This window comes from Armigeres subalbatus, chromosome 2 (assembly GCF_024139115.2).
Source record: "Armigeres subalbatus isolate Guangzhou_Male chromosome 2, GZ_Asu_2, whole genome shotgun sequence".
Classification (NCBI taxonomy): Eukaryota; Metazoa; Arthropoda; class Insecta; order Diptera; family Culicidae; genus Armigeres; species Armigeres subalbatus.
This window is the reverse complement of record NC_085140.1, coordinates 422,031,527-422,058,889: the sequence shown is the minus strand read 5'-3', so window position 1 is coordinate 422,058,889 and position 27,363 is coordinate 422,031,527. Positions and strand designations below refer to the sequence as shown.

At 39.2% G+C, this 27,363-nt stretch overlaps 1 protein-coding gene across 3 annotated transcripts in view; it reads right to left on the bottom strand.

Moving 5' to 3' along the window:
- Window positions 1-27,363, bottom strand: part of LOC134213467 (voltage-dependent L-type calcium channel subunit beta-1) — a 405,504-nt gene that overhangs the window by 234,201 nt on the left and 143,940 nt on the right. For all 3 annotated transcript variants that reach the window (XM_062692544.1, XM_062692543.1, XM_062692545.1), the window contains exon 3: window positions 22,142-22,177. In XM_062692544.1, the coding sequence (XP_062548528.1) occupies window positions 22,142-22,177 (36 nt within the window). The remainder of the gene's footprint in view (window positions 1-22,141; window positions 22,178-27,363) is intronic.

The following is a 27,363-nucleotide window of genomic DNA, read 5'->3' as shown; positions in this document are numbered from 1 at the left end:
TTGCCCGATTCGTACTGGCAGCGTAATTTGGCTGCTTGCGCCGAATGCAGGAGACAAGCGAGCGGCAGGGCACGCGGTTGCGCTGTGGGTCACTGGAGGGAGAATACCGACAAAATTTGATTGGAGACCGTGGAATGGTTACAATGTGATTTACATTTGCTTATATTTCGAAAATAAAATATATTCCTCTTTTAATAATGATACAAACAGGCTCATGTTCCAAACACTTGTTTTTGCATAGTAATTTGTCTGAAATATTTCGATAAAATGTTTTAGGGTTTCTTCTTCTTGAATTAATAACATACCCGGTCATATCCATATAAATATGCTCCTCATTTTTTTTATTTTCCAAAGAACGAAACAGAGGAAGTGGAAATCGTCCCTTTTGCGAATAATAAAAAAAAAGAATATTTCCCTAGATTTGGTTTGTAACGGCCTTTTCATTATTCAATTTCATTTAGAAAATCCCACGATATTACTTTGAAGGCCCGTTAATATTATCGTAGCTTCAGTCTATTCTATATAACTCATCTATAGTATACTACTCGGTATACTAATCAGCGTGACAGAGGGGGAAGGGGGTTCTAGAAATCTCAAAAGTAGTGGACGTCATATTTGAATCGACCCTATAAGTTAACAACACTCGGTGGGAAACAAGACAATGCAAAAGTATAACATCAAATTAATTTTCATTTTAGGAAAAAATTGAAAAAAAAAGGTTCAACGTATAAGGGATATTGGACAAAATGAGACACTGAAGGGACCCTGCAAAAAAGGAATAGCTTTTTGATATGCCTACAATAGTCTTCAAGGATCTTAGTACATTTTCCTAAAATGAAAATTAATTTGATGTTATACTTTTGAAAATATTTTTAAATTATAGGGGGCATCAGACAAAAACAGACACTAAACAGATTCCCAGTGAATTGTCCGAGGATAACAATATTTCATCGTCCTGAATTCCATAGCTGACAGTAACTCATTTGATGATCTCATTGAATCTTAAATGTGTATCATCTGAAGCATTTTATAGGGGGTATTAGACAAAATGAAACACTTATCCGTGTTCAAAAATATATGCGAGGCCTATTATGATATTTCCATAACACAAGTCAAGGTTTTCCCTGTCTTTTCGATTGATGTGAACATATGCATTCGCAAAAACGTCTATTTGTAGGGGAAATTGGACAAAATAGGACACTTCCAGTATTCTAGCGGCAAAGGGGTCGGCACCATCAGATTCTTTGGATTTTTGTGATTTTTTTAAGGTAATCTCCAGATATGTACATACCGTGGTTGAATTGCGTCCGTTTTTTGGCTCGATTTTGCACACTGTGAATGGTGTGTGGAATATCATGCAGACGGAAATTTGTTTTCGAGATGCTCATGTGTTGCATTTGTAGTTCTCGATCTCTAAAATCAACTTGTTACTGGCGTTTTTTGTTTGATTGGGAAAATTTCGAGATTATTTGGTAACAAAGTTGGAAAGCGCTTGAACGGCGATGATGTCACATGGATGATTGCATGATTGCATGTTCGTATAAGTCAAAATACTAAGTTATTACGATAATCTAAGTTATAAAGATATCTGAATGCTCCCATGAATGTTTTTCAGGTAAAAATGAGCCTCCCAGGAGAAACGATTAGTAGTGATTTTGATAACTTTTCAGCAGCATATAAGCATAAAAGCATATGGAGACGCATGGTACATTTGTGCAGCGATTTATCTTGTGACTTATCATTTTATGCAAATTTCATCACTTCTATTTATTAAATAAATGAACTGTACAAGCATTTGTATGGAACCTGTATTAACCCTTTCAGGCCCACGGGGCCATGTATGACCCCAACAGAAAAATGAAAGTGAACACTCTCTTCAGCAAAATTGATTGGAATCAACTCCCCTATCAGGGGCCCTCCTTAGCCGTGTGGTAAGAGACGCGGCTACAAAGCAAGACCATGCTGAGGGTGGCTGGGTTCGATTCCCGGTGCCGGTCTAGGCAATTTTTGGTTTGGAAATTGTCTTGACTTTCTTGGGCATAAAAGTATCATCGTGTTAGCCTCATGATATACGAATGCAAAAATGGTAACTTGGCTTAGAAACCTCGCAGTTAATAACTGTGGAAGTGCTCAATGAACACTAAGCTGCTGGCGTCTCTCTCCCAGTGTGGGGATGTAATGCCAAAAAGAAGAAGAAGCCCTACGACAACATAGAACGTCATGAACACGGTAAAGTTACGAAAAAGAAAAATTTAGGAGTATTGTCAGCGGATTGTATTGATTCAAAATAAGATTTTTATTCAAACGCATCCGTAGAGTTACTGTGATGTACAATAAACTATTTTTTTAAGTTCCTTGGACGTCCTAGGCCATCCAAACATTCCATGAGTTTATGACTTCTGCAAGGACTACTACTTAGGACTACTGCTGCAAGAAAATCGTTTTTCAGTACTGAAAGCTTCAATATGCATTTAATTATATCCATTACACCTCCTGGGAGGACAAAGGATATCATATTACAGTTTTGAGATATTCTGGGCAATCCAAACTGTTTTTGAGTTCGGGACTTGAGATTTACAGCTGCTTAGAAGCTCTTTTCGGTACTCAATGCTTCAATATTCGTACAATTATATCCATTACACTTCCCTGGAGGTCAACGTATATGGTGAGCTAGTTACGAGATATTTTGGGCAATCCAAATTGTCCTTGAGTTCGGGACTTAAGATCTACAGCTGCTTAGAAGCTCTATTCGATATTCAAAACAATATCCGTTCAATTATGTCCATTTCACCTCTCGGGGAGGTCAACGGAAAGGATAAGATAGTTATGAGACAGTCTGGGTAATCCAAACTGTCATTGAGTTTGGGACTTGAGATCTTTAACTGCTTAGAAGCTCTTTTTGGTACTCGAAGCTTCAATATCCGTTCAATTTTATCCATTACACCTCTTGGGAGGTCAGAGGATATGGTAAGATAGTTATTAGATATTCTGGGCAATCCAAAATGTCTTTTAGATCGGGACTTGAGATCTACAGCTGCTTAGAAGCTCTTTTTGGTACCAAAGCTTCAATATGAATTCCATATCCATTACACTTCCCGGGAGGTCAACGGATATCGAAAAATAGTTTTATATCTGGATATCTGGAGAATCTGTGTCAAAAAGTCGAAGGTCAAAAGGTCGAAGGTCAAAAGGTCGAAAGATCGAAAGGACAAAAGGTCAAAAGGACAAAATGTCGAAAAGACAAAAAGTCGAAGGTCAAAACGTCGAAAGTCGGAAGGACAAAAGGTCGAAAGGACAAAATGCTGAAAGGATAAAAAGTCGAAAGGATAAAAGGTCGAAGAGATAAAAGGTCGAAAACAAAAGTACGAAAGGATAAAATGTCGAAAGGACGAAAGGTCAAAGGTCAAAAGGTCGAAAGTCAAAAAATTGAAAGGGAAAAGGTCGAAAGGACAAAAGGTCGAAAGGTCGAAAGGACAAAAGGTCGAAACGACAAAAGGTCGAAAGAACAAAATGTCGAAAAGACAAAAGGTCGAAGGTCAAAAGGTCGAAAGTCGGAAGGACAAAAGGCCGAAAGGACAAAAGGTCGAAAGGACAAAATGCTGAAAGGATAAAAAGTCGAAAGGATAAAAGGTCGAAGAGATAAAAGGTCGAAAACAAAAGTACGAAAGGATAAAATGTCGAAAGGACGAAAGGTCGAAGGTCAAAAGTTCGAAAGTCAAAAAATTGAAAGGGAAAAGGTCGAAAGTCAAAAAATTTCAAGGACAAAAGGTCGAAATGACAAAAGGTCGAAGGAAAAGAAGGTTGAAAAAATAACAGAAGGTTGAATGAAAAACAAGTTAAAAAAAATAATTTTGAAATCTGAACAATAAAAAATTACAAAAAAAATATTAAAATATCCCGTCTTAAGGCGGTCTTGGGCGTTAGAAGGTTACTAGTTGACTTCAAAATGAAACACAAACGTTCACAAATGACGTATGGGAGCGTCCATACATTACGTAATTCTTAGAGGGGGAGGGAGGTTTGGCGAAGTGTGACGACCCATAATTTTTTTTTTTCAAAAATTGTAACATAGGAGGGAGGGGGTGAAAATGATCAATTTTTGCGTTACGTAATTAATGGATCTTCCCTAACTCAAATTTTGGCAATTCCGTATCCCTCCCTTCTTTACAACGTAACGATTTCTAATAATAAAAATAAATGTATTATGTTCGTTCATAGTTACTTAAAACACATTTTGTGAACAAAATTGTATCATCTTTTGAGCACATAAAAATAAAATTACTGTCATTAGAAGATGCTATAGGTGAATTCGAGAAGGATCCAGTGGTAAAGTGCGCTGCGAGAGTTTGGGAGAAAAGTCGTCAGAAGCGATTATTTACATTCAAAATCAAATTTTCTCCATAAAATTTACTTCACTTTTTGGTATATTGCCTCATGTTTTCCACTGGCAGTGGCTTCTTACAGTCTTTAAGCAGCGGTTGAAAACGAATCCCATCCAAATAAGCCGCGAATTGAAAATCCGGGAATTCATAACCAGGATTGGTCCCTTGATTTTCATGAATGTATTATGAACATGGATGAATACATATCCAAACTTAAAGCAACGAAAAAAGCTAGAGCGGTGGCTGTAGATCGCAAGTTCTGAACTCAAGAACGGTTTGGTTAACCCAGGATGTCCCAAAACCAACAGACATGGTAACTCCTGGAATATGTTATGGACATGCTTTAATATATATCCAAGTTTCTAGTGACGAGAAAGGCTAGTCTCGTAGCTGTAGATCGCAAGTTCGAAACTCAAGGACAGTTTGGATGACCCAGGATATCCCAAAACCATCTGAACATGTCTCCTGATCTTCATGTATATGTTATGAATATGGTTGAATACATATCCATGCTTGGAGCAACGAAAAAAGCTAAACTTCTGAACTAAAGGACGGTTTGGATAACCCAGGATGTCCCAAAATCATCTTACCTTGTCTTCTGGTCTTCTGGAACATGTTATGAATATAGTTTTAAGCTTGAAGCGACGAAAAAAGCTAGAGTGGTGGCTGTAGATCGCAAGTTCTGAACTCAAGAACGGTTTGGATGACCCGGAATATCCCAAAACCATCTTACCATGTCTCATGGTCTTCTGGAGTATGTTATGGACATGGTTGAATACATATCCAAGCTTCTAGTGGCGAAAAAATCTAGTTTCGTGGTTGTAGATCGCAAGTTCTGAACTCAAGAACGGTTTGGATGACCCAGGATGTCCCAAAACTATCTGACCATGTTATTTGAGATTTAGGAATATGTTATGGACATGGTTGAATATATATCCAAGCTTATAGTGACAATACATCCCGAAAAAATATTTTTCAACTTGTTTTGCCAGTTCTCCATTATAAATCACGAAAACAAATGGAACATATCAAATTTACTGCATAATACCGCTTAGAAAAATTTGGGCCTGAAAGGGTTAAGCAAAACTTGAACTTAATTTCATGTTGGTAAGTTCTTGGTTAACATGTCGAATACTGCGATCAAGAAATCAAATCATGATTTCAAACAGCAGTTTCTCGGGTGTCTTTTAAGTGATGTTCAGATTTTTTTAAAGTTCCCCATAGTTTGTTATGTTTCAAGGGATCCACATTTTTTTTAGCAAGATAAGATGGAATATAGTTGCTGCCATTTGGAATGTGGAGAATTTCGATTTATCTAATTCAATATGAGTAAAATTTACCGATTCAGAAGAATTTCATAGCGGGAATCAACCCAGCTTGACCATGTAAGCCCCCAACCCCTTGCGTGTTATATTGGTTTGATGCAGATGTTCTAGGTTTTCCAAATTGTTCCGGAATTCAGATCAATCAGACTACTGGTATCAAACCAAAATCAACCCAGCAAGTCAAAACAAGTCCCTAGAGTCCTTGTCTATTATATGCACTTCAACATAGTTTGATGTTCCCAAAGTGTTCTGGAATTCAGATCAATTGGTCTACAAGGTCATCTACGCCTGGTATCCAATCGATATCAATCCAGCATGTCAAAACAAGTTCCTGGAGCCTTTGCGTATAATGTGCAGTCCGAATTATTTTGATGCAGATGTGGTACTAGGTTTGCCATAATATTCTGTAATTCAGATCAATTGGTATACAAGTCCATAGGGCCCATGTGTATTATGTGCAGTCCAAATTAGTATGATGCAAATGTGCTAGGTTCTCTAAATAGTTCAGGAGCTCAGAGCAACAAGTCTACCAGGTCAACTCTGCCTGGTTTCAAATCAAAATCAACCCAGCAAGTCAAAGCAAATCCCTAGAGCCCTTACCTATTATATGCACTTCATGATGTTCTAAGTTCTCCACATTGTTCTGGAATTCCGATCAATTGGTCTACAAGGTCAACTACGCCTGGTCACCAATAGAAATCAACCCAGTATGTCCAAGCAAGTGGATTCTCTACCTGGGACCCCAAACGTTTAGGGAAATTGGAGGACGATTATGGAGCTCAACAATGTACCAGGCATTGGTGTATCAACATTGTTGCCAATCAGGTATCCATAATTGCATTTTTCAGTGTATTAAAATGTACACACTTAGTTTCATTTCTGCAGCTCGGCAAAAACCCGCTAAGCCGTACGCCAGCAAAATAAAAAACTGATATTCCGGCAAAACCGACGTTTGTTAGCTGTTTTTCGGCATATTATTTGCTGATTTTAAACAACTTTGACAGAAATCTCGGCAAAAAACATGTTGCTGGTGCACGGCTGTGCTAATCTCGGTAAAAATTTAACATTTTGCTGAGATCCCGGTAAAAAAAATTATTATATTGCCGAACTTATAATTTCTATACATATCTATTGGTACCGTTACACTATCGGAGTTGATTTTAACTTCACAAATTAAAAAGAAAATGCGACGTTTATGATAGATATAACAAATAAAATGTCTGTTCGAGATTCTGTATCGTCTTTTACCGTTCTAACCCACAGCGGGATCGGATAAAAACTCGAGCAATCGTCTTCATTTGAAAGAAGGTGGTAACAACACCACATGTAGCTTCACAACGACGACGCGGAGCAACACGCCGTCGTCGGTGAGGGGTGGGTGGATTTTAGCTTGCTCATAAAACAAGCTCCATGCCATTTAATTCCGTTTGCACCGCGCTCCGCACTCTGTTCCACTGGTTTCAAATCACGCAGCTGGACCCTCCGCAGGAGGAAGGTTCTTTGTTGTGGCTCTCCGTTTTTGTCGCGCAATGTTCGGTTGTTTATCGAAACCAGCGCACACGGGTGACACTTTTTGGCCATTTGCGCAAGTTCAAACCGTAAATTATAGTTCCACATCAGATGGGCCCGCGATAATAGGGGGTTTGACGTTGAGGACGATCCCACGAGTAGTCGATTGCATTCAAATTAGACGCAATTAATACGAGGCGAGGTCTTGACAGGTAGACTAATGTTTCCGTTGGATTGGAGTGACGGTCAAGGAGAGATGTTATATAATTTTAGGCTCTAGTGCATTGAATTGAACAAATATGCATAATTGATTCTTTGAAACGCTTATATATCAAGCTTCTGGCAAGTGTTTTCAATGTAACGTTTTATTCATCCCTAACGATTTTTTTTATTAAAGGACTAGCAGACCCGACAAACTTCGTTTCGCCTAAAATTGATTTATTCTCTGATTAAATCTCGAGTTATGAATAAATTGGTGTTTCATTTGTATGGGAGCCCCCCTTTCCAAAGCGGGGAGGGGTCTCGAACCATCTTAAGAACCTTTCCCGGTCCCAAAAACCTCTGCATACAAATTTTCATGCCGATCGGTTCAGTAGTTTCCGAGTCTATAAGGTTCAGACAGACAGAAATTCATTTTTATGTATATAGAAGAAGAAGAAGATGTAAGATGTATATAGATTTTAACTTGGAAGTTATTCATCCTCTCGATCCCTAATGATTGTTATTTTCGTAGCTCGTAGACTAAGTGTACGTAAAGTACGTAGGAGAACTATTCCATTTTCCAGCTCACTGAACATATATTCATCTCATCGCGAAACAAAGAAATACAACATCAATTTCGTAGCGTCTTTTTACTAACATGCGTGTCAACTGCTGAAAAAAAATCACAAAATAAAAATCAAATCAATTTTTTTTTCATTACTTTGATTTTCATGGGATAAATATCGGATCTATGAAATGAAGTCCAGGAGCAGTAACCGTATATAGAAGGCCTGTAGAGAGTATACTCGAAGTGTTACAAACCAAACGACGAATTGGGTCTCGGCGATAGCCGTCTATGTGCAATTGCGTGCTGTGCGAAGCTTCCTAACAACGCACCGAAGGCATTGGAAGAATGCACATCGACAATTAGTCGGCCGAATAACAACTACTTTATCGACTCCTATGCATATATTGCATACTGTTTTGTGTCCCGAATCCGAATTAAAGCTACCCTGATCATAGCATCAATGTTTGGTCCAGAATGATGAGGGGACCCTACGTAGGATTTAGACCATCAGGGCGACGAGCAAAGGAAACCATATTCTGGAGAACTAGTTTCTTTACTCGTCAAAAGTCTCACAATCAGGGATAGAACCAAAAGCGAAAAGTAAAAATCTATCGTACACACTTAGTTTTTATTTCTGCAGCTCGGCAAAAATCCGCACAGCCGTGCGCCGGCAAAATAAAAATCTGATATTTCAGCAAAAAAGGCGTTTGTTAGCTGATTTTCGGCAAAATAATTGCTGATTTTCAGCAATTTTGACAGAAATCTCGGCAAAAAACATGTTTGCTGGGGCACGGCTGTGCGAATCTCGGTAAAAGTTCAACATTTTACTGAGATCCCGGTAAAAAAAATTAAGTGTGAAGACGTTTAACGATGCTATACTTCATGAAATATTCCTTTAAAAAATCAACAATTGTGGGGGCAGCATTTCGCATGATAATAAATATCAAATCTAGACCTTTTTGATCCAAATTGATTTAAATGACGCTAAAAGTAGCCTCACACCTCGGCAATCTTGTCAATTGATTTTGTTCCCATGTGCTCCCAAAAAAGCGGGACTCATACAATTTCGTCACGAAAAGGAAAAATCCTGGCCAATTTATAGTCTGGTTTACAGCTCGGACTCTCGGAGATATCCGCCGGATTGTATTTTAAATCGGGCCAATTTTTCAATTTTTCATAACGTAATCCCATAAATCCGGTCCACACACATGGGAACGAAATTTGCAAACAAGCGCATGATGTGTAAACTAGTCTTAAAGTACGTGAGGACCTTAAATCTAGCCTTTAATCCCACTAAAAGTGAAATCAGCAGTGATTAAAATTGTTCGGGGTTGTCATTTTGAATATGAATCACAATCATTAATTTTCCCAGCAACTGTTCTAGATTCATTTTTCATAACAGTCAACTATCAAAAACTTAAAACTGGTATAACGCTATGTTCTATTTTTTGCAGATTTGAACCACGAATGAATCACGAGATTCAAATATTTTTCAATTTTTTTGGTGTATGAATGCGTTATTTTATCTACGGATCAATTCACTTCGACATTACGGCGTCTTTCTTGGCAGCAACATAATTATTTCATTTAAATGAAATTTTTAAAAACATGAATGGAACACTGCTGATTTCACTTTAAATTTTCCCTCGGTTTGAAACATCCTTGATGTCTCAAAAAAAATCAAATGATTGAAAAATATGTGGTAAAGCAGATTTGAAAAAAAAAAATTAGTAAGCTATTTTACGAAACGGGTGAAATGGCCACAGACCTAACACTAATATTTACTTTTTATACGGAACACCTGCAAAAGTGAAACGAAAATTTAATGATGATGGTTGACGTGCAAAATTACCAAAACAAAACGCGGAGCCGTCCACTCAATTGATGGTGAAGTTTCGATCAGCTGATCGAAACTGTCTCGTAAAATGGCTTATTATCTACTTTGGAAGATTCAAAAAGAAAAAGAATAATTGCAAAAGAACTTAATCTTAAAATTAGAATGTCTGTCGCTTCATTTTATTGACGATGGAAAGGAAATACTTGCCTACCAAGTTACTAATTCCGTTGAATCCACTGATGAAATAGGTCAAATTTGAATGCCTCCGGAATAAGCAGGAAAAATCATTGAAATGAAACTGTATGAAAAAATCTTTCGGATAAGCACTTGTTGAAAACCTTATGTTGCGATACTATTTCTTATGTGAATTAGAAACAAAGTTTGCTGATAAACCGTATATTGTGTATATTGTGACTATCGAGACAAAAGGAAAAAGTTGTCAAATTGGATAGAGTTAAAGGAAGCCAGTAGAAATAGTTGAACTGAATTACAGTGAATTTAATTAGTATAATAAATTTAAGTGAAGATCCGGTGATGAAATATTAGAAGCCGATACCAGTTAATGTGCGCTGAATTGGAAAATAGGGCAGAAACACGGTTACACTAAAAATTGTAATATATAGCAATCCTATTTATAGTGTTTAATAATAGTAATAAACCTGATCAAGAATGCATAACAAAATTATAACAAGGGGAGTTATTTATTTCAGAAAAATAATGTAACAAAATGTGTTATAAAATTGGCTGGTTAGTTGTTAAAATAACAAAAATTATATCAAAATTCCCTCTAGCCGTAACATAATTATATCAGAGGTTGTTACCTTCATTTCAAAATTATAACAACCGTTGATATGATTATGAGGTACAAAAATCTACTTTCATGGTAATTGCCTACATCACGTATAAAAATGTGGTACGCTACAACGCAGGATTTCCATCCATAATGTAGGCAATTAACTTTGTACTAGCTATTAACATCGAACATTGATTCAAGTTATACTGGAGATGATTACCTCCGCTTTTTTCCCATATCAAAAAATGTAGGCAATTATTTTGTGTAAATATACATAACTAATGTTGTTATAATTTTGATATGAAATAAAACTGGCCGAAGACACATTTTTATCGAATTATCTAATTATAACACAAGTTGTTTTAAATAACAACCATTGGTAGAATTGAGTTATAATTTTGTTATGTATTCCTGATCGGGAATATTTTTTGCCAGCATTAGCGTATCCACTAAATCGTAGACTTCAGATCTGCTCAAAGAAGTTTAGTCACGACGCTTCTCCCTACCCTTCGGCAACACCTTAAGAAAAGCCGATCAATGGAAAATACAAAACGGCATAGATAGCATGCTTTTAAAAGCAACACTAATAACAGAACATCTCACACTTTTTTATGGGTTTCGTTCACTTTCTTTGTATAAATAAATCTATGTATAAATCTATATACATAAAAATGAATTTCTGTCTGTCTGAACCTTATAGCCTCGGAAACTACTGAACCGATCGGCGTGAAAATTTGTATACAGAGGTTTTCAGGGCCGGGGAAGGTTCTTAAGACCTCCTCGCTTTGGAAAGGGGGGCTTCCATACAAATGAAACACCAATTTCTTCATAACTCGGAAACTAATCAGAGAATAAATCAATTTTATGCGAAACGAAGTTCGTTGGGTCTGCTAGTGATAAATAAATAAAATCACTTTCTTTGTTGAGAGATGAGCCAGCCTCAGTCGGAAGAATAAATGAATAAACGGGACAAGTTGAGGATTTTTTAGATTACGACGGGACAGCACAATAAAATCTAAAAAACGGGACTGTCCTGTTAAATATGGTACGTATAGTCAGCCTTCAGCAGATACGTTTTTCATAGTTTCCGACGGGTTTATATAATATTTGCATATGCGAAAATCACGAGGAAAGTTTAGTAAATCGTACAAAAAATTAGAATTTATACGAAATTTCGCATGGGCAGTCACAACACGCATTTTCGCCTACTATGCAGGACAACGTTTGCCGGGTCAACACTATTTTGAATATAAAACTTTTATTCGTTGCTGTTCTTAACATTCGTATAGGGTAAGACACCCAGAAATCGCCCTCCCCCCAGTTTTCGCCCACCTATTTTAAAACCTTCATTTCTCGAAAACTAGTTGTTGGAAACAGTTAAAGTTCAGGTTTTTTCATAATTGACTGATGCTCATTGGCGTAAATAGGGGCAGGGGCCTGGCCCCCTCCAACCCCCCTTGTGCCCCCCCCCCCCCCAGAAAATTTTGAAAAGTAATTCCAACTCAATTTTTATTTCATTTACATATTTCCTACATATTTCTTAATTTTGATTATGAATTCTATAAAAATATTTTTGTGCGTTCTATCTATGACCATTTTTTCAGCAAAGCATCTAAATATTTAAGTTGGACCCCCGAGAACATTTTCTCAATTTTTAAGCTAAAATCAATGCCGCTTCTAATTCAGTTACTAGCTTAAAATAATAAAATTTGTTCTGCATTTGTTTGACTAGTATCCTGGTCGCAGAAACATAAAAACATAATTGTATTAAGATATAAATATTTATGTTCTATTAAACTACCATTCGCTTCAAAACAGACTGAAGCAACTACATCAAAATGAGCACATGTACACCAATCCGGTCAATGAAATTTCGAACGACCATTCTTTCGAAAATCTTCGAGTTAATCGCAAGGTATGCCGCAAAACAGTTGATCAAATCCCTATGGAGCTTTTTGCTCTCGCTATATAATTCTGGCACAGAAAGATATAAAATTATAAAACTTAAGAATCTTTGCTACAATGACAGAAAAATCAACAACGCATTCCATTGAAAGTATTAGGACAAAACTTAGACAACCTTCGCACTCACAACAGAGATTGCATTAAAGAAATATTTTTATAATCCTCAAAATATCTCGTACCATTTAATTTTTTGGCGATTTCATAAGGATCATCGGAAAACTCTTTTGTACCTGCTTTAGTTAGAATTTGTTTTTTAGGATTAAAAAAAATAGATTTAGAAACCAGTTCGTATCAGAAAACATTTTTTTGCAGCACAATTCAGATCGATTTGGTCGATTCTCAAGTCTCTTTGATTTTTGCAGAGAAATCTCTCACCTATTCAGAAAACCATAATAAAGCCTCTTCCTAACGTCAGTAACTACAAAAACCCTATGTTATTCTGGAATTTGATTTATGACTCATAATTTTATGACTCATGGAATTTATGACTCATAAAAAACACTTTAGGATTCCAAATTTGTGTTCATCGGTACTTAACTATTTCAGCACATAGCATACATTTTGGAATTGCATGAATACTTATATTGATTATGACAAAATTTCGAGGAATTTATTCCACATCTAAAGAGTTTCAAAAATTTCAAGTTTAAAAAAAACGAGATCTTTTTGCATTAAGTAATCATGGAAATGCTTGAAAACTTTCAGAAATATACTCATATCGAATAGATAATTCGAAGAAGATTCTTGAATCTTAGATTACACACTTATCCACATTTAGTAACATGGAGAAGACAAGTTGACACAGACACAGCGTTTTGAAGCAATCACAGCATCATTGGAAATCAATTGTATTATTCGCGTTTTTTTATGTTAGTTCTAGGACGAATGAGCGATAAACTTAGTCAAACAATTTCTATTGCAATCCATGCGCACAGTGCTTTAAATCGCCTTTGAAAATTACATCCCACCAGCTGGTGCCATGGCCCCCCCTAGACCGAGACTCTAGTTACGCCTATGCTGATGCTTGTATGGAAAAACTTTAACTGGTACTGTTTTCAACAACTAGTTTACGAGAAATGAAGATTTTAAAATAGGTGGGCGAAAACTGTCTTAACCTATTGAAGGGGGTAGACTCGTTAGCAGACCAGTATCTTGCTGACTGCCATTGCACTATGGTCCAGGATACAGATTTACGCGGAAAGATGAATTTTACGCCAAAACTATATTTTTCAGAAAAAAAAACTGTTGTTCTACAAAATTGTTCGAAATAGTAAGGCCATCATTATGGTTCTACTAAAAAATAGGGTGGCCCATCATATAAAAAAAATTATTTACCCATCAAAAGTTGCATTTTTGAGCTCTAAAAGTCACCTGAATACGACTTTTTCGAGAAAACTAAAACAAAAAAAAGATAATCAAATTAAGTAAAATTGCTCTAAATCATTAAATCATTGTCAATGTCATCTTCTGAAGACTTTTGGGGCTTTTCAAAACGCGCGTTTTGCTACAAGAATATCGTCTATATCTTCTTCCGTTTTCGAGTTATAATAATTTATTTGAAAAAACATGTTTTTAGTAAAATTGGTGAAACTTGAAATAAAAAAATAACATATCCCCAATTTTTTTACATAATAAAGAATATAAATTTCTCTTTCGGATGCCGTGTAAATATATTTTTTTGGTCCGCCCTAACCGGAGATATCAACTTATGAAAAAAAATTTAATTTTGACAGAAAAACGATTATAACTTTTGATCGGAAAAAGATATTGAGCATATTTACCCATCAAAAGTTGCATTTTTTGAGCTCTAAAAGTCACTCGAAGACGACTTTTTCGAGAAATCTAAAACAAAAAAAAATCAAAAATACTGTTTTTTTGAGGTACACCCTAATCCAATTAGGTAAAATTGCTCTAAATCAGCCAACTTAAGAGCTACAGAAAAAGTTTTTTTTAGCAAAATTGATTGGAATAAGCTACGCTACAACTTTGTAGAACATAACATGTCAATATTCCGAGAAATGAAAAAAATATTTCCTATTTTGATTATTATTTGATGGGCCACCCTTTTTTGGTAGAACCATAATGATGGCCTTACTATTTCGAACAATTTTGTAGAACATCAGTTTTTTTCTGAAAAAATATAGTTTTGGCGTAAAATGCATCTTTCCGCGTAAATCTGTATCCTGGACCATAGTGAATTGTGGTACTCTTCCAACTATGTCCTTAATCACAACATTATCTTCAATCCAATAGAGGCAATAAACCATAGAGCAAGATTTTGTTTTCGTTAAAACATGTCGTGTTCATAACTGTCAAAACGCATTGATTTTTTATTGACATTCAGCAAAAGATGTTTCACCAGTTACAGCAGCAACAGTCTTCCTCTTTGGTTTATTACATCTATTTCTAATCCTAATACCGAAATTTACCCATCATATGAGAAATCAATTAATTTAAATAAGGAGGATTTAGATAATTAATTAATAATTAATTTATCTCATCCTGTCCTTATACTTAACAGTAAGGCTTTGGGATTGAAACTACCAAAATTTAAAACACATTGCTTCCCAGCAAATGCGGCTTTTTAGACGCCATTTATTCGCGTGTTATAGTCGACACGTAGGAAGGGAGGAAATGTATAGACCGGTCATCGGACCGGATAGTCTGCACACCGTATCGAATGACAACGGCCAACGATGCATACATTTCACAGCCTTCCGCGGAATGGTAGTCCGAAGCACCTTTTTTCCCCGCAAGAATATCCACAAGGCCACATAGAGATCACCTAACCAAGAAACGGAAACCAAATCGACCACGTTCTAATCGACGGTAAATTCTTCTCCGACATCACGAACGTCCGCACTTACCGCAGTGCGAATATTGAATCCGACCACTACCTCGTTGCAATATGCCTGCGCTCAAAACTCTCAACGGTGTACAATACGCGTCGAAGACGAATGCCGCGGCTTAACATTGGGCGGCTACAAGACGGTAGACTAGCCCAAGAATACGCGCAGCAGCTGGAAGAAGCACTCCAAACGGAAGAGCAGCTAGGCGCAGCGTCTCTTGAAGATGACTGGAGAGATATTCGATCCACCATTGGAAGCACCGCAACTGCTGCACTTGGCACGGTGCCCCCGGATCAGAAAAACGACTGGTATGACGGCGAATGTGAGCAGTTAGTGGAAGAGAAGAATGCAGCATGGGCGAGTTTGCTGCAACACCGCACGAGGGCGAACGAGACACGATATAAACGGCGCAGAACAGACAAAACTCGATTTTCCGGAGGAAAAGCGCCAGCAGAAAGATCGAGACTCTGAAGAGACGGAGCAACTGTACCGCGCTAATAACACACGAAAGTTCTATGATAAGTTGAACCGTTCACGTAAGGGCTTCGTGCCACAGCTTGATGTGTGTAAGGACATAAACGGGAACCTTCTTACGAACGAGTGTGAGGTGATCCAAAGGTGGCGGCAGCACTACGAAGAACACCTGAATGGCGATGTGGCAGACGAAGATGGCGGTATGGTGATGGACCTGGTAGAACGCGCGCAGGACAAATTTTACCGACTCCGGATCTCCAGGAAATCCAGGAGGAGATTTGCTGGCTGAAAAACAACAAAGCCCTTGGGGTTGATCAACTACCAGGAGAGCTATTTAAACACGGTGGTGAGGCACGTGTTAGAGCGCTGCACTGGGTCATTACCAAGATTTGGGAGGAGGAAGTTTTGCCACAGGAGTCGATGGAAGATGTCGTGTGTCCCATCTACAAAAATGCCGATAAGCTGGATTGTAGCAACTACCGCGCAATCACATCTTTACAACCAGATCTTTACTGTACGGCAAATCCTTCAAAAATGCCGTGAATACCAGGTCCCAACGCACCATCTGTTCGTTGATTTCAAGAAGCATACGACAGTACCGCGTAGAGCTATGAAAAATTATGGACGAGAACAGCTTCCCTGGGAAGCTTACCAGACTGATCAGAGCTACGGTGGATGGTGTGCAAAACTGTGTGAAGATTTCGGGCGAACACTCCAGTTCGTTCGAATCACGCCGGGGACTAAGACAAGGTGATGGACTTTCGTGCCTGTTGTTCAACATTGGGCTAGGTGTCATTCAGAGAGCCGGATTGGAAGTCCACCATTTTTTTTTCCTCGTTTGTCGGGTGAAGATCACTGCGTCCAGATTTTAGGACTATTGTGATATACCCTTTTGCTGTGAAATACGCAAGTTATCTCAGTAACATGTTTGTCACTGAGATACCTTGGTATCGACTGAACTCAAGACCATCTATTATTGATGAATAGAGATCCTGAGTTACAGTATGTGACTCCCCCATTCTGGCGAGACTAGCTTTATGAAGCCAACCACGTCCTTGGGGGATAAGATCCATAAGTCAGCAGGCCCTAAAAAGGGCTTGCTGAGAACTTTGAACCTACGTTGGGTGAGTGCACTGCAATAGCAGAGGATGTGTTCTGATGTTTCTCTCTCCTCGTCACAGAAGCGGCAATTTGAGGTTTGGATTGCTCCGATCTTTTGTAGCTGGTATCTGCAGGGGCAGTGTCCAGTTATTAGACCGGTGTAGATGTTGAGATCCCTTTTGTTGAGACCTAATAGTTGTTGGGTTTTCTTGGGGTTAATCGTTACGAGCCTTTTGGATTGGCTCGTATGGGGAAGTGCATTCCAGTTTGATGTGATTTGACTGACCATATATTTGTTCAGTTCCATTTTTACAGAGCAGAAGGGCTCAGGGCCAATGAACCTTTCATTAGATCCATTCCTGGCTAGCTCATCAGCAATCTCGTTTCCCTCTAGACCCGTATGTCCTGGGATCCAATATAGGTAGACTCGATTGCGTATGGATAAGTTTTTCAAAGCCAGAATGCATTCCCACACTAGCTTTGAGTTACAAGTGTAGTTATTAAGCGACTTAAGTGCTGCTTGGCTGTCAGAGAAAATACATATTTTTGCAAATCTATACTTTCTCCTCAGGCATAATAACACGCATTCTAATATTGCATATATTTCCGCCTGAAATATCAGGGCCACTGTCCTAAGTGGACAGAAATTTTTGTTGTAGGGCCATAGATTCCGGATCCTGTCAGATTATTCATTTTCGAACCATCTGTGAAGAAATGTATAGAGCCTGTTGGAACGCTGGGTCCACCTCCTTCCCACTCCTGGCGGGAAGGAATGAACACATCGTAAGGTAAGTCATAATTGACTACCGTTTAAATCCAGTCACTACAAATTCCTATTGCGGGATTTATGGCAAATTCATTTAATATGCTGAGGTGACCCGTAAGGTCTCCCGACAGCAGTGTTTTTGTTCTCTTTAACCTTAGAGCACTTTTTTCCGCTTCCAGCTTTATGAGTTGATCTAACCGGGGCAGGTGAAGCATTGCTTCTAGGGCCAAAGTGGGTGTACTACGAACTGCACCAGTGATGGCTATGCAAGCGGTGCGTTGGATTTGGTTGAACTTAGCCCTTGCAGCAGCCTCATTAGTTTTAGGCCACCAGACAAGGGAAGCGTAAGTTGTCCTGGGACGGACAACGGTTTTATATATCCACATGATCATACTTGGTTTTAGGCCCCATCTTTTACCAAGGGTTTTTGAACAAACCCAAAGTGTATTGAGACCTTTCTGCACAACTGAAGTCCACCATACAACACATACACTGAATACCAAATGATAACGAAATGAGTTCAATCCTTGGTTAGAGCAGCTTGTGAAACTTATACGTCATGTAATTTTAAAGGCATTCATTATAAGAGGATCCGAGAAAAGTTTATTGGTAAAGTTTTCTTTTAGATGAAAATGAGCGATTATTTGGCTACAACTCCTGCGATTACTGTCATAAGTAACCGCAAAAACTGCATTTTACCAAGAGCACACGATTGTTACAGGATTTATGGATAGGAAAAGAAGGAAACGCCATTCGTTTTCCGATCCATCTAATTTATTGTAAGAAAGAATATAGGATTGAATAGAGGATGTAATTGGAAACCGCTCACCGGATATATCTTGTCGTGTTAGTCGTCCATTTCTAATTGCACCATTATATCCATAGTTTCATCAATTCCTTCCTTTTTCGTCCAAACCTTTCACACAGTTCAAACTTTTCTGTTAATAAAACCACTGGCGAAAAAAAATTTGGGAAAGGAAAAAATTACGTCTGCTTCATATCAAGGCGTACTAGATCCTCTCGATTTCATTTTGTCGCCTAAAATAGATAAAAGCTGTTAAAAGCGCTTTGTTCTCTGTCGTATGACGATCACAACCTTTTGCAGTACTGAATTCCTTGAATTCATACCATGTACCCAAATCAATTGCATTCAAAATTGGTGCACAAATTATTTTATTTCTCATTTTTGTGATGTTTATCAGCAGTTAGCACGACGCATAACAACAAAACATAACACAAATTTAACCTAAATTGCGTGTTCTTCGAATGTTATTGATATATGAACAGATACCCTATAACGATCGAAGTCAGAAAAAAAGAGTGAGTGCTTTTTTATTCAGCATGCATACAAATACATTCATTGACTGAAAACTTAGGTCAATTCAAGCAAGGTGACGAAATATGTCCTTAATCTAATCACTAGGAATCAAAATTTTGATCTGGCGTAATAATTATTTACGGGGGTGTATGACTAGTGAGAAACAATTAACGTCAAAAATTTTTTTTCCAATACGCAGTATGGTTGTGCAAAATATTTGAAATTCATGTCGTCCATCAAGTGAAACACTTCTTATGAAACTATGAGCCAACCAAGTGAAAAATAGTTAAACATCTTTTGACTGCGCCAACTTGCTTCACATAGCCATATGTTTTCTAAAGCAATTTCGTACCACGTTAGTTATCATCTCATTTGCAGCTCATTATCCACCTGGGTCGAAATTGAAACTCATTAGCAGAGCAACAGCGTGACTTACGCATGTTCACAGTAAGGCACTTCATCGTGCCTATATCATTACCACATTAGATGAGTTATCTAATCTAATTCGTTCGGGGCATATTGTTGGATCGCAAGCGCATGGAAGTCAGCCATGAACTGGGTAACCGTAGCAAGACCCTTTTTAACTCATCAGAGGGAAACGCATCGGTAAATCCTCTTTGTGTACTAATCTATATGGGAAAGAAAAAAAAAAGTCGAGGTAATTTTCGAAAAGCCATTATTTTGACAAGCATTCAACGTAAAACAATTTCCATCATCGGAGGGCTGATACACACATACACAGCTTTGGCAGTTGCTTGAAAATGGCAAGCCGAGCACGTCAGTCATACACATCAGACACAGCATAGAGGAAAAGAAACATCAATCTTTTCAAATCTAGATTTAATGACAAAAACTAATTACACTTTTCACTTTGGGCTTCTACTAGCGTACTCGCGAGCCTCAATGTGCGTAGTGGTTCAAATAAGTGTAAAAGTTATTCCTAAATTTAATGATAACAAACAAGCCAAATTGTTCCAAAAAACATTGATACGAAAATTATTTTAAGCTTTTGGTGGAATGTATTTACTTGGGTGGTTCTAGGGGCCCTCCTTAGCCGTGCGGTAAGACGCGCGGCTACAAAGCAAGACCACGCTGAGGGTGGCTGGGTTCGATTCCCAGTGCCGGTCTAGGTAATTTTCGGATTGGAAACTGTCTCGACTTCCCTGGGCATAAAAGTATCATCGTGTTAGCCTCATGATATACGAATGCAAAAATGGTAACCTGGCTTAGAAACCTCGCAGTTAATAACTGTGGAAGTGCTTAATGAACACTAAGCTGCGAGGCGGCTCTGTCCCAGTGTGGGGATGTAATGCCAATAAGAAGAAGAAGAAGGGTGGTTCAAAAAATCGATTTTGCTCCACAGTGCTCATCTGATTCTTTACCATGATCTGAGTATCCTCTAAAAATTCGAGCTCATTTGGATTAAAACTGATTTAGCACAAGCCGTTTCAAGTTTGCATGCAAATTAGTATGGGGAAATTTATTTTTTCATTATACTGTTTACTTGTCATAAGACGAGTTTGTACTATTCCATTCAATTCTACTACTTGAATGTACCTTTGACAGATACGTATTTCGACCCCAACAGTAAGGTCGTCATCAGTGTCTCGTACTTAACTCGACGAGTCGAGTAGAAACTCGTCTTATGATAAGGTCAACTGTTGTATTGTCGTTTTAATCACGTGCTTGGCTCGACACATTTTCTTCCCTAAGTATATGAAAGAACTGCCATAATTGTCCCATATATACATGATTCCCTACCAATATGGAACAGATATCATGTTATGAGAAATATTGTTTCTCCATAGAACTGTAAACGAATCTTCCACCCAATTTAAACCACTGTGTCCTGCGGCTAGTCCACTAGCAAATAATTTCATATTTCTTTGTCTTGCTTCAGCAGTATGTAGTTCAACAACGAACCCACCAGAGATGAGAGGTACTTGCGAACCCCAAAATGCTATGTTATGCCCACTTCGTGCATACCCAACCTCCCTTGCCGCTCGCATTTGCTTTGATCGCTGCGTTAGGACCGTGGCAACCTCCGCACCATTTCGAGGAAAGGAAAAAAAACGACAACGATGACGGAAAAAGTGATTAGACGGCCCGCGAAACTGATTATAATAATCACGCGGAGACGTCGGGTTGGGGGGTACTTCGTGTGTACCCACTGATGATCTATCCACTCGACAGTCCGCATCCATATTCATTCATGCTGGCGGGCGCGGTTTGGAAACGAACTGGAAGGGGCACGTCGGGGAATGTTGTTGTATACGCATCGGGTCATAGTCATTATCGCGCGCGCGGGTGATGCGGAAGACGAAGCTAGTCACGTTACACTTTGATTACGCTGGTCCTAAGTAGGGGGCGATGGTCGAAAATTCTCCGTAATATGTGTATACGACTGCGTTTTTTTTGGCGTCAATTCTATTAATAACATCCATGAATAGCAGAGCGATCAAATTACAAAAGTTATTTTCCATTTCACTGATAGGGCTTGGAGGAGGTTCCTTTAATTGTGTATTCATATATCAATATATTGAATGAAACTACGTTCCAAGCTTCACAAAATTCTATAGATAATATGTCAAACGATACATTTTGTAAGTGAGTGAGAACTTTGGAATTAAATCAACATATTTGAAAACTATTCAAATTATTATCGCAACAACTCGAAGGGTGCATATTGTACGACGCTTCCCAACACTGAAACTATTTTGGCGTTTCATATTTCGTAAGATGAGAGATATTTGTTGGTCTTGCGTTTGTTCCTTCAAGTGTGTTTATCCGCCATACTATTGAAAGGGGGTCCACACTTTAATTGCTTTTCTGTTTGGTGGATCGGTTACGTGTTATTAGTAATAGTTTTTTTTCGTTTACTGTCTGGTTTTTCAACTTGTTCAGTGCAGTAGCCGACGGATAGATTACACACTGCAAAAAACTCATTTTGCTTTTTGTTTTGGTGGAACACAGCCAGCGTAATGACAGTAATTTTGAGTTTTGGTCATGAGAGATTGTGTTTTCTATGCGGTTGAATAATGACTTGAACTTACTTTTGATGAGATTAGAGTTAGTGTTGGCGACGATTCCTGAAACGATAGAGACAAAATGGAAAAATAATTAAAGTTGAGTTGTGGGAGAAGACGGCATTGGAAAATAATTATTGACGAGATTATCTTTTTGTATTACAAATGAAGATGCGCATCGCGGCAAAAAGTAGCTTTATACAGTAAAGCAGGTAAAGCATAAACAAAATTGATTTTCCTCATTCTTTTATGAAAATGAATATTTTGAGCTAGAATTCCGATTTTCTTCGGGAATTTCTATTGAGTTTTAACGAGAAGTTCATTTGATTTTCCACCAAAATACTACTAATAAAATATATATCCAAATAAAATTTATGTGTGGTCGCGAATCAGCAATTATTTAATTTATGTGTGGTTCTATATCGATTATATTGGGGATGAGCTATTGCTAAAATTTAGAACAGCGACACATATATCTTATATAGATATTTTTGGCAGTATATAGGCTGAAAGATGCCGAAACACTTTGCTGAAAAAGGTACGTTTCTGTAAAATGTTATAACGCTTCGAAGATTGATTGTTCGAACCATATTGAAGAAATCAATGTTCCTGCCAGCACTACCGGGCAACCTACGGTTGTTTTGGGCAACACAAATTCTTGCTTCTTGTCCCGATTCATACGTTCAGAAATGATTCTGAGCATCCCAGCCCTATAAGATTAATAATTTAGATAAAACGCTCAGTTAAATTATTGGTCCATGTAGTTCAGCAGTGCTGGCAGAATAATTGATTTTTTGCATATGATTTGAACAAGCAATCTTCGAAGGGTAGTAACTTTTTTGTGGACATTCCAGCAACGAACCTTCTTCAGCAAAGTTTTTCGGCATCTTTCGGGTTATACTTTAACACAATGTGTCACTTGGTTTATGATAAACTGAAATCTCTAGAACAGCGGTTCTTAACCTGGGGTACATGTAACCCTGAGGGTACCTTCGCCGGGCCCAGGGGGTACCTCGGACAAACATGCGTAATGGCGGATAAATTACAATTTTAATCAAAACTTATTGATAAAGTTATGATCATTTAGTTTTTTTTTATTTCTAAACTTTGTCTTGTACATACAATGCAAGGCAATCAGTAAATTATGGCCTGTTGATTCCTGCCCTCCACAACCAGTACAATGGATGAAGGGCTGTGAGACAAAAGATCAAAAGGACAAAACCTCGAATAAACAAATTTAAAAAATCTCCTATGCAATCTACATGATCAAAACAGAATGTTGAATAATATGTTAAGGGCACGGCAAATGTTGGGTAAAGCGTACCATTGGTACTTCACGTACCTGAAGGAATAAAATAGACCCCATCTCACGGTCCTTAGCCTGTTACTCAGCAACTCCTATCCCTACCTCCCCGTGGTGCTGGCCGGGATACGAGCAACCTTAGGGAAGATCGGGTAACTAACCCCGGTGGGAACTATGGTCGTATGCTGACAGGGAGGAAGGAGGGTTGTGCTCCTCTCCGGTTGTGCAAATCATACAGAGCGTCTGTTCTCCATGTTAGGATCGGCACACAACAGTCCACCGGGAATAAGGAGGAATGGTCCTCCGGAAATTTAGGGGGTTTGGTGTCATGCCCTGAAAGCCAGCCTTAAAAAAACATAAGCAACGAACAATCAACAAGAGAATACGAACCGGAACCATCGGCGAAGACCACTGCGACGAAAGGGGACTAGCGATTGGAAACTCGTTTCGTGGAACTTCAAATCTCTCAACTTCATCGGGAGCACACGCATACTCGCCGACGTACTCAAGGACCGTGGATTCGGCATCGTAGCGCTGCAGTAGGTTTGTTGAAAGAGATCAATGGTGCGAACGTTTAACACGTACGTCCCCAACCCCCATTTTACGACAAAACTCAAAATTCAAAACCACGCAGCTCAGCCAATTTCTAACGGATTTTCAAGCAATCTTCTGGAATCGATCACAAAATTCCTATAGTTTTAGGAACCGTGGTCAATTTTTGTCCAATGGCCATGATTCCGGATATATTCCGGGGAGTACTGGGGTTACCTCCCTCCCGGAAAAAATGGTCACTGGCAGATCGGCTTCGAAATCCATCGTGCGATATGTCAAACTTCATGATTTTGCAAAACAAGTACACTGGAGTACATTTAGGCGATTTTTGATCGAATTGGCCACCCTCCGGGTACTTCCAGAGCCTGGTTCCCTTGGGGAAGTGGCCAATTTTTGTTTAATCTTTAACCCATCTTGCGACATGTCAAACTTCATGATTTTGCAAAACAAGTACACTGGAGTACGTTTCGGCGATTTTCGATCGAATTGATCACCCTCCGGGAAGTACCCAAAGGAAGCAGGGCCTGGTCCCCTTGGGGAAGTGGGCAATTTTCGTTTACTCTTGGGCGTTTACCTTGCGGCATGTCAAACTTCATGATTTTGCAAAACAAGTACACTGGAGTCCATTTCGGTGATTTTCGATCGAATTGGCCATCTTTCGGGTACTTCCAGGTAGACCTGTGCGTGAAATTTGACCGGCAGTGGCGTGATAGATCATTTTCAGCCAGCGGCGTGGATCGGCGTGAACCAGTTTCAAGCGCCAAAATTTATTCAGAAGTTCCTCCAGGAATTCTTCCAGAAGTTCTTCCACGAGTTTTTTCAAAAGATAGCCAAGAAATTCCTTTGTAAATTCCTCCAGATATTCCTCTATAAGTGCCTCTGGGAAATTCTTCCTGATACTCCTCCCGGATATCGTCTGGAAGTTCCTCCAGGAATTCCTCCGTAAGTTCCTCCAGGAATTCCTCCGTAAGTTCCTCCAGGAATTCCTCCGGAAGTTCCTCCAGGAATTCCTCCGGAAGTTCCTCTAGGAATTCCTCCGGAAGTTCCTCCAGGAATTCCTCCGGAAGTTCCTCCAGGAATTCCTCCGGAAGTTCCTCTAGGAATTCCTCTGGAAGTTCCTCTAGGAAATCCTCCAGAAATTCCTGGAAATCCAGGTGGCCAATTCCAGTTTTTCGGAGGAATTCCTGGAGGAACTTCCGGAAGAGTTCATGGAGAATTTCTTCCTGGAGAAACTTTCGGAGGAATTCCCGGAGGAACCTCCGGAGGAATTCCTGGAGGAACTTCCAGATGAATTCCTGGAGGAGCTTCCGGAGGAATTCCTGAAGGAACTTCCAGACGAAATCCGGGAGGAGTTTCTGGAGGAACTTCCCAGAGGCACTTACGGAGGAATGTCCAAAGGAATTTCTTGACGATCTTTTAAAAAAACTAGTGGAGGAACTTCTGGAAGAATTCCTTGACGAACTTCTGAAGAAATTTTGGCGCTTGAAACTGGTTCACGCCGATCCACGCCACCGCTGATCACCAACGGCGTGACGCCGCCGCCGCTGCCTGAAAATGATCTATCACGCCACTGCCGGTAAAATTTCAATCAGCGCTCAGGCCTACCTGGAAGCACCCGGAAGCTGGCCAATTCGATCAAAAATCACCGAAATGGACTCCAGTGTACTTGTTTTGCAAAATTATGAAGTTTGATATGCCGCAAGGTGGGTTCCAAGATTGAACGAAAATTGGCCACTTCCCCAAGGGAACCAGGCCCTGGAAGTATCCGGAAGGTGGCCATCGATCGAGAATCATCGAAATGTACTCCAGTGTACTTGTTTTGCAAAATCATTAAGTTTGACATGTCGCAAGATGGGTTCCAAGATTGAACAAAAATTGGTCACTTCCCCAAGGGAACCAGGCCCTGGAAGTACCCGGAGGGTGGCCAATTCGATCGAAAATCGCCGAAATGTACTCCAGTGTAGTTGTTTTGCAAAATCATGAAGTTTGATATATCGCAAGATGGGTTCCACAAGCGAATGAAAATTGGCCACTTCCTCAAGGGAACCAGGCCCTGGAAGTACCCGGATAGTGGTCAATCGATCCAAAATCGCCAAAATTTACTCCATTGTACTTGTTTTGCAAAATAATGAAGTTTGATATGTCGCAGGATGACGAAGCCTCGTCCCATTCCACCGTTGGCTCTAAGGATCGCTTGAGAGAAGGCTGGTTGAGGTAGGCCAATACTTCGTTACTACACACAGTCTTGGACAAAACATCACCAGTCCACACGAAGAAGCCCTTAACGAGTATGCGAACAACATTCATCTGACTCCCAACGACTTCTCGGAGGAGCTGGAGATCTCAGCTGGTGAATTGACAGCTTATATCAAATCATCGAAAAACATGAAAGCCCCAGACTTCGACAACATCTTCAACTTGGAACTGAAGCACATGAGTGTACAGTTCTTTGATCACCTGAAACTTCTCTCAGCGTTATCCAAGCTATTCGAAAAAGCTATCTACAGCCGACTACTTGAATCAGCCGAACAAAACAACATCTTGCTCGAGGAACAGTTTAGTTTTCGAACTGGTCGATCAACCGTTCATCAACTGACCCGAGTCAAGAACATTCTCATTGGAACATCCTAACATGTCTAAAACATCCGCCATGGCACTGCTGGACGTTGAGAACGCCTTCGACAATGTTTGGCATGATGGTTTGGTGTACAAGTTACACATGACGTCAGAAGCGAAGTCACAAGCGTACGTCAGAGGGAGACGCTGCAATAAATTTATTCGCATCGATCGGATGGTGTCTGTAGCGTTTAACAAACTATTATTTACATGACGCAACAGTTATCACTGCACCAAAAGGTTTTTCGTAGTTAACGTCGGGCGGTAGTGTCTTGTCATAGCATCGGTTGATGTAGTCGTGTGGATTGAAAGGGGTGAATCAATAAAAATGTATACATGCGAAGAGAGATTAGTCCTCCCCTGACCCTCTCGAAGAAAAACAGTTGAAAACGGTTGAATGCCTTAGAGATTATCTGGAACGTCCTCCGAGGCCAGCGAAAAAATACTATGTCCCGCATACAGGGGAAACACTTGCTGTCGGAAGCTTCTGGAAAGAACGAAAGACAACTCAGCTGCTCGGAAGCTGGAAATTATCAAGTGTTACTGATCCGTAGACGATTCATTGGTAACCTCCAGAGCGTCGGTCTAGACATGAAGGTTAATAGGGGCTGATTTCTGTTTGTCAATGAGAGAATAGACTCTATCCCAGAGAACGGGAAATGGGACATATTTGGGGCAGCGACACAGAAAATTTCCCATCGTGTTAATAAACCGCTACCGAGTATTGTAGGAGCCCAGTTCATATGTCCATATCTCAGATATGTCCTCAGACATATCC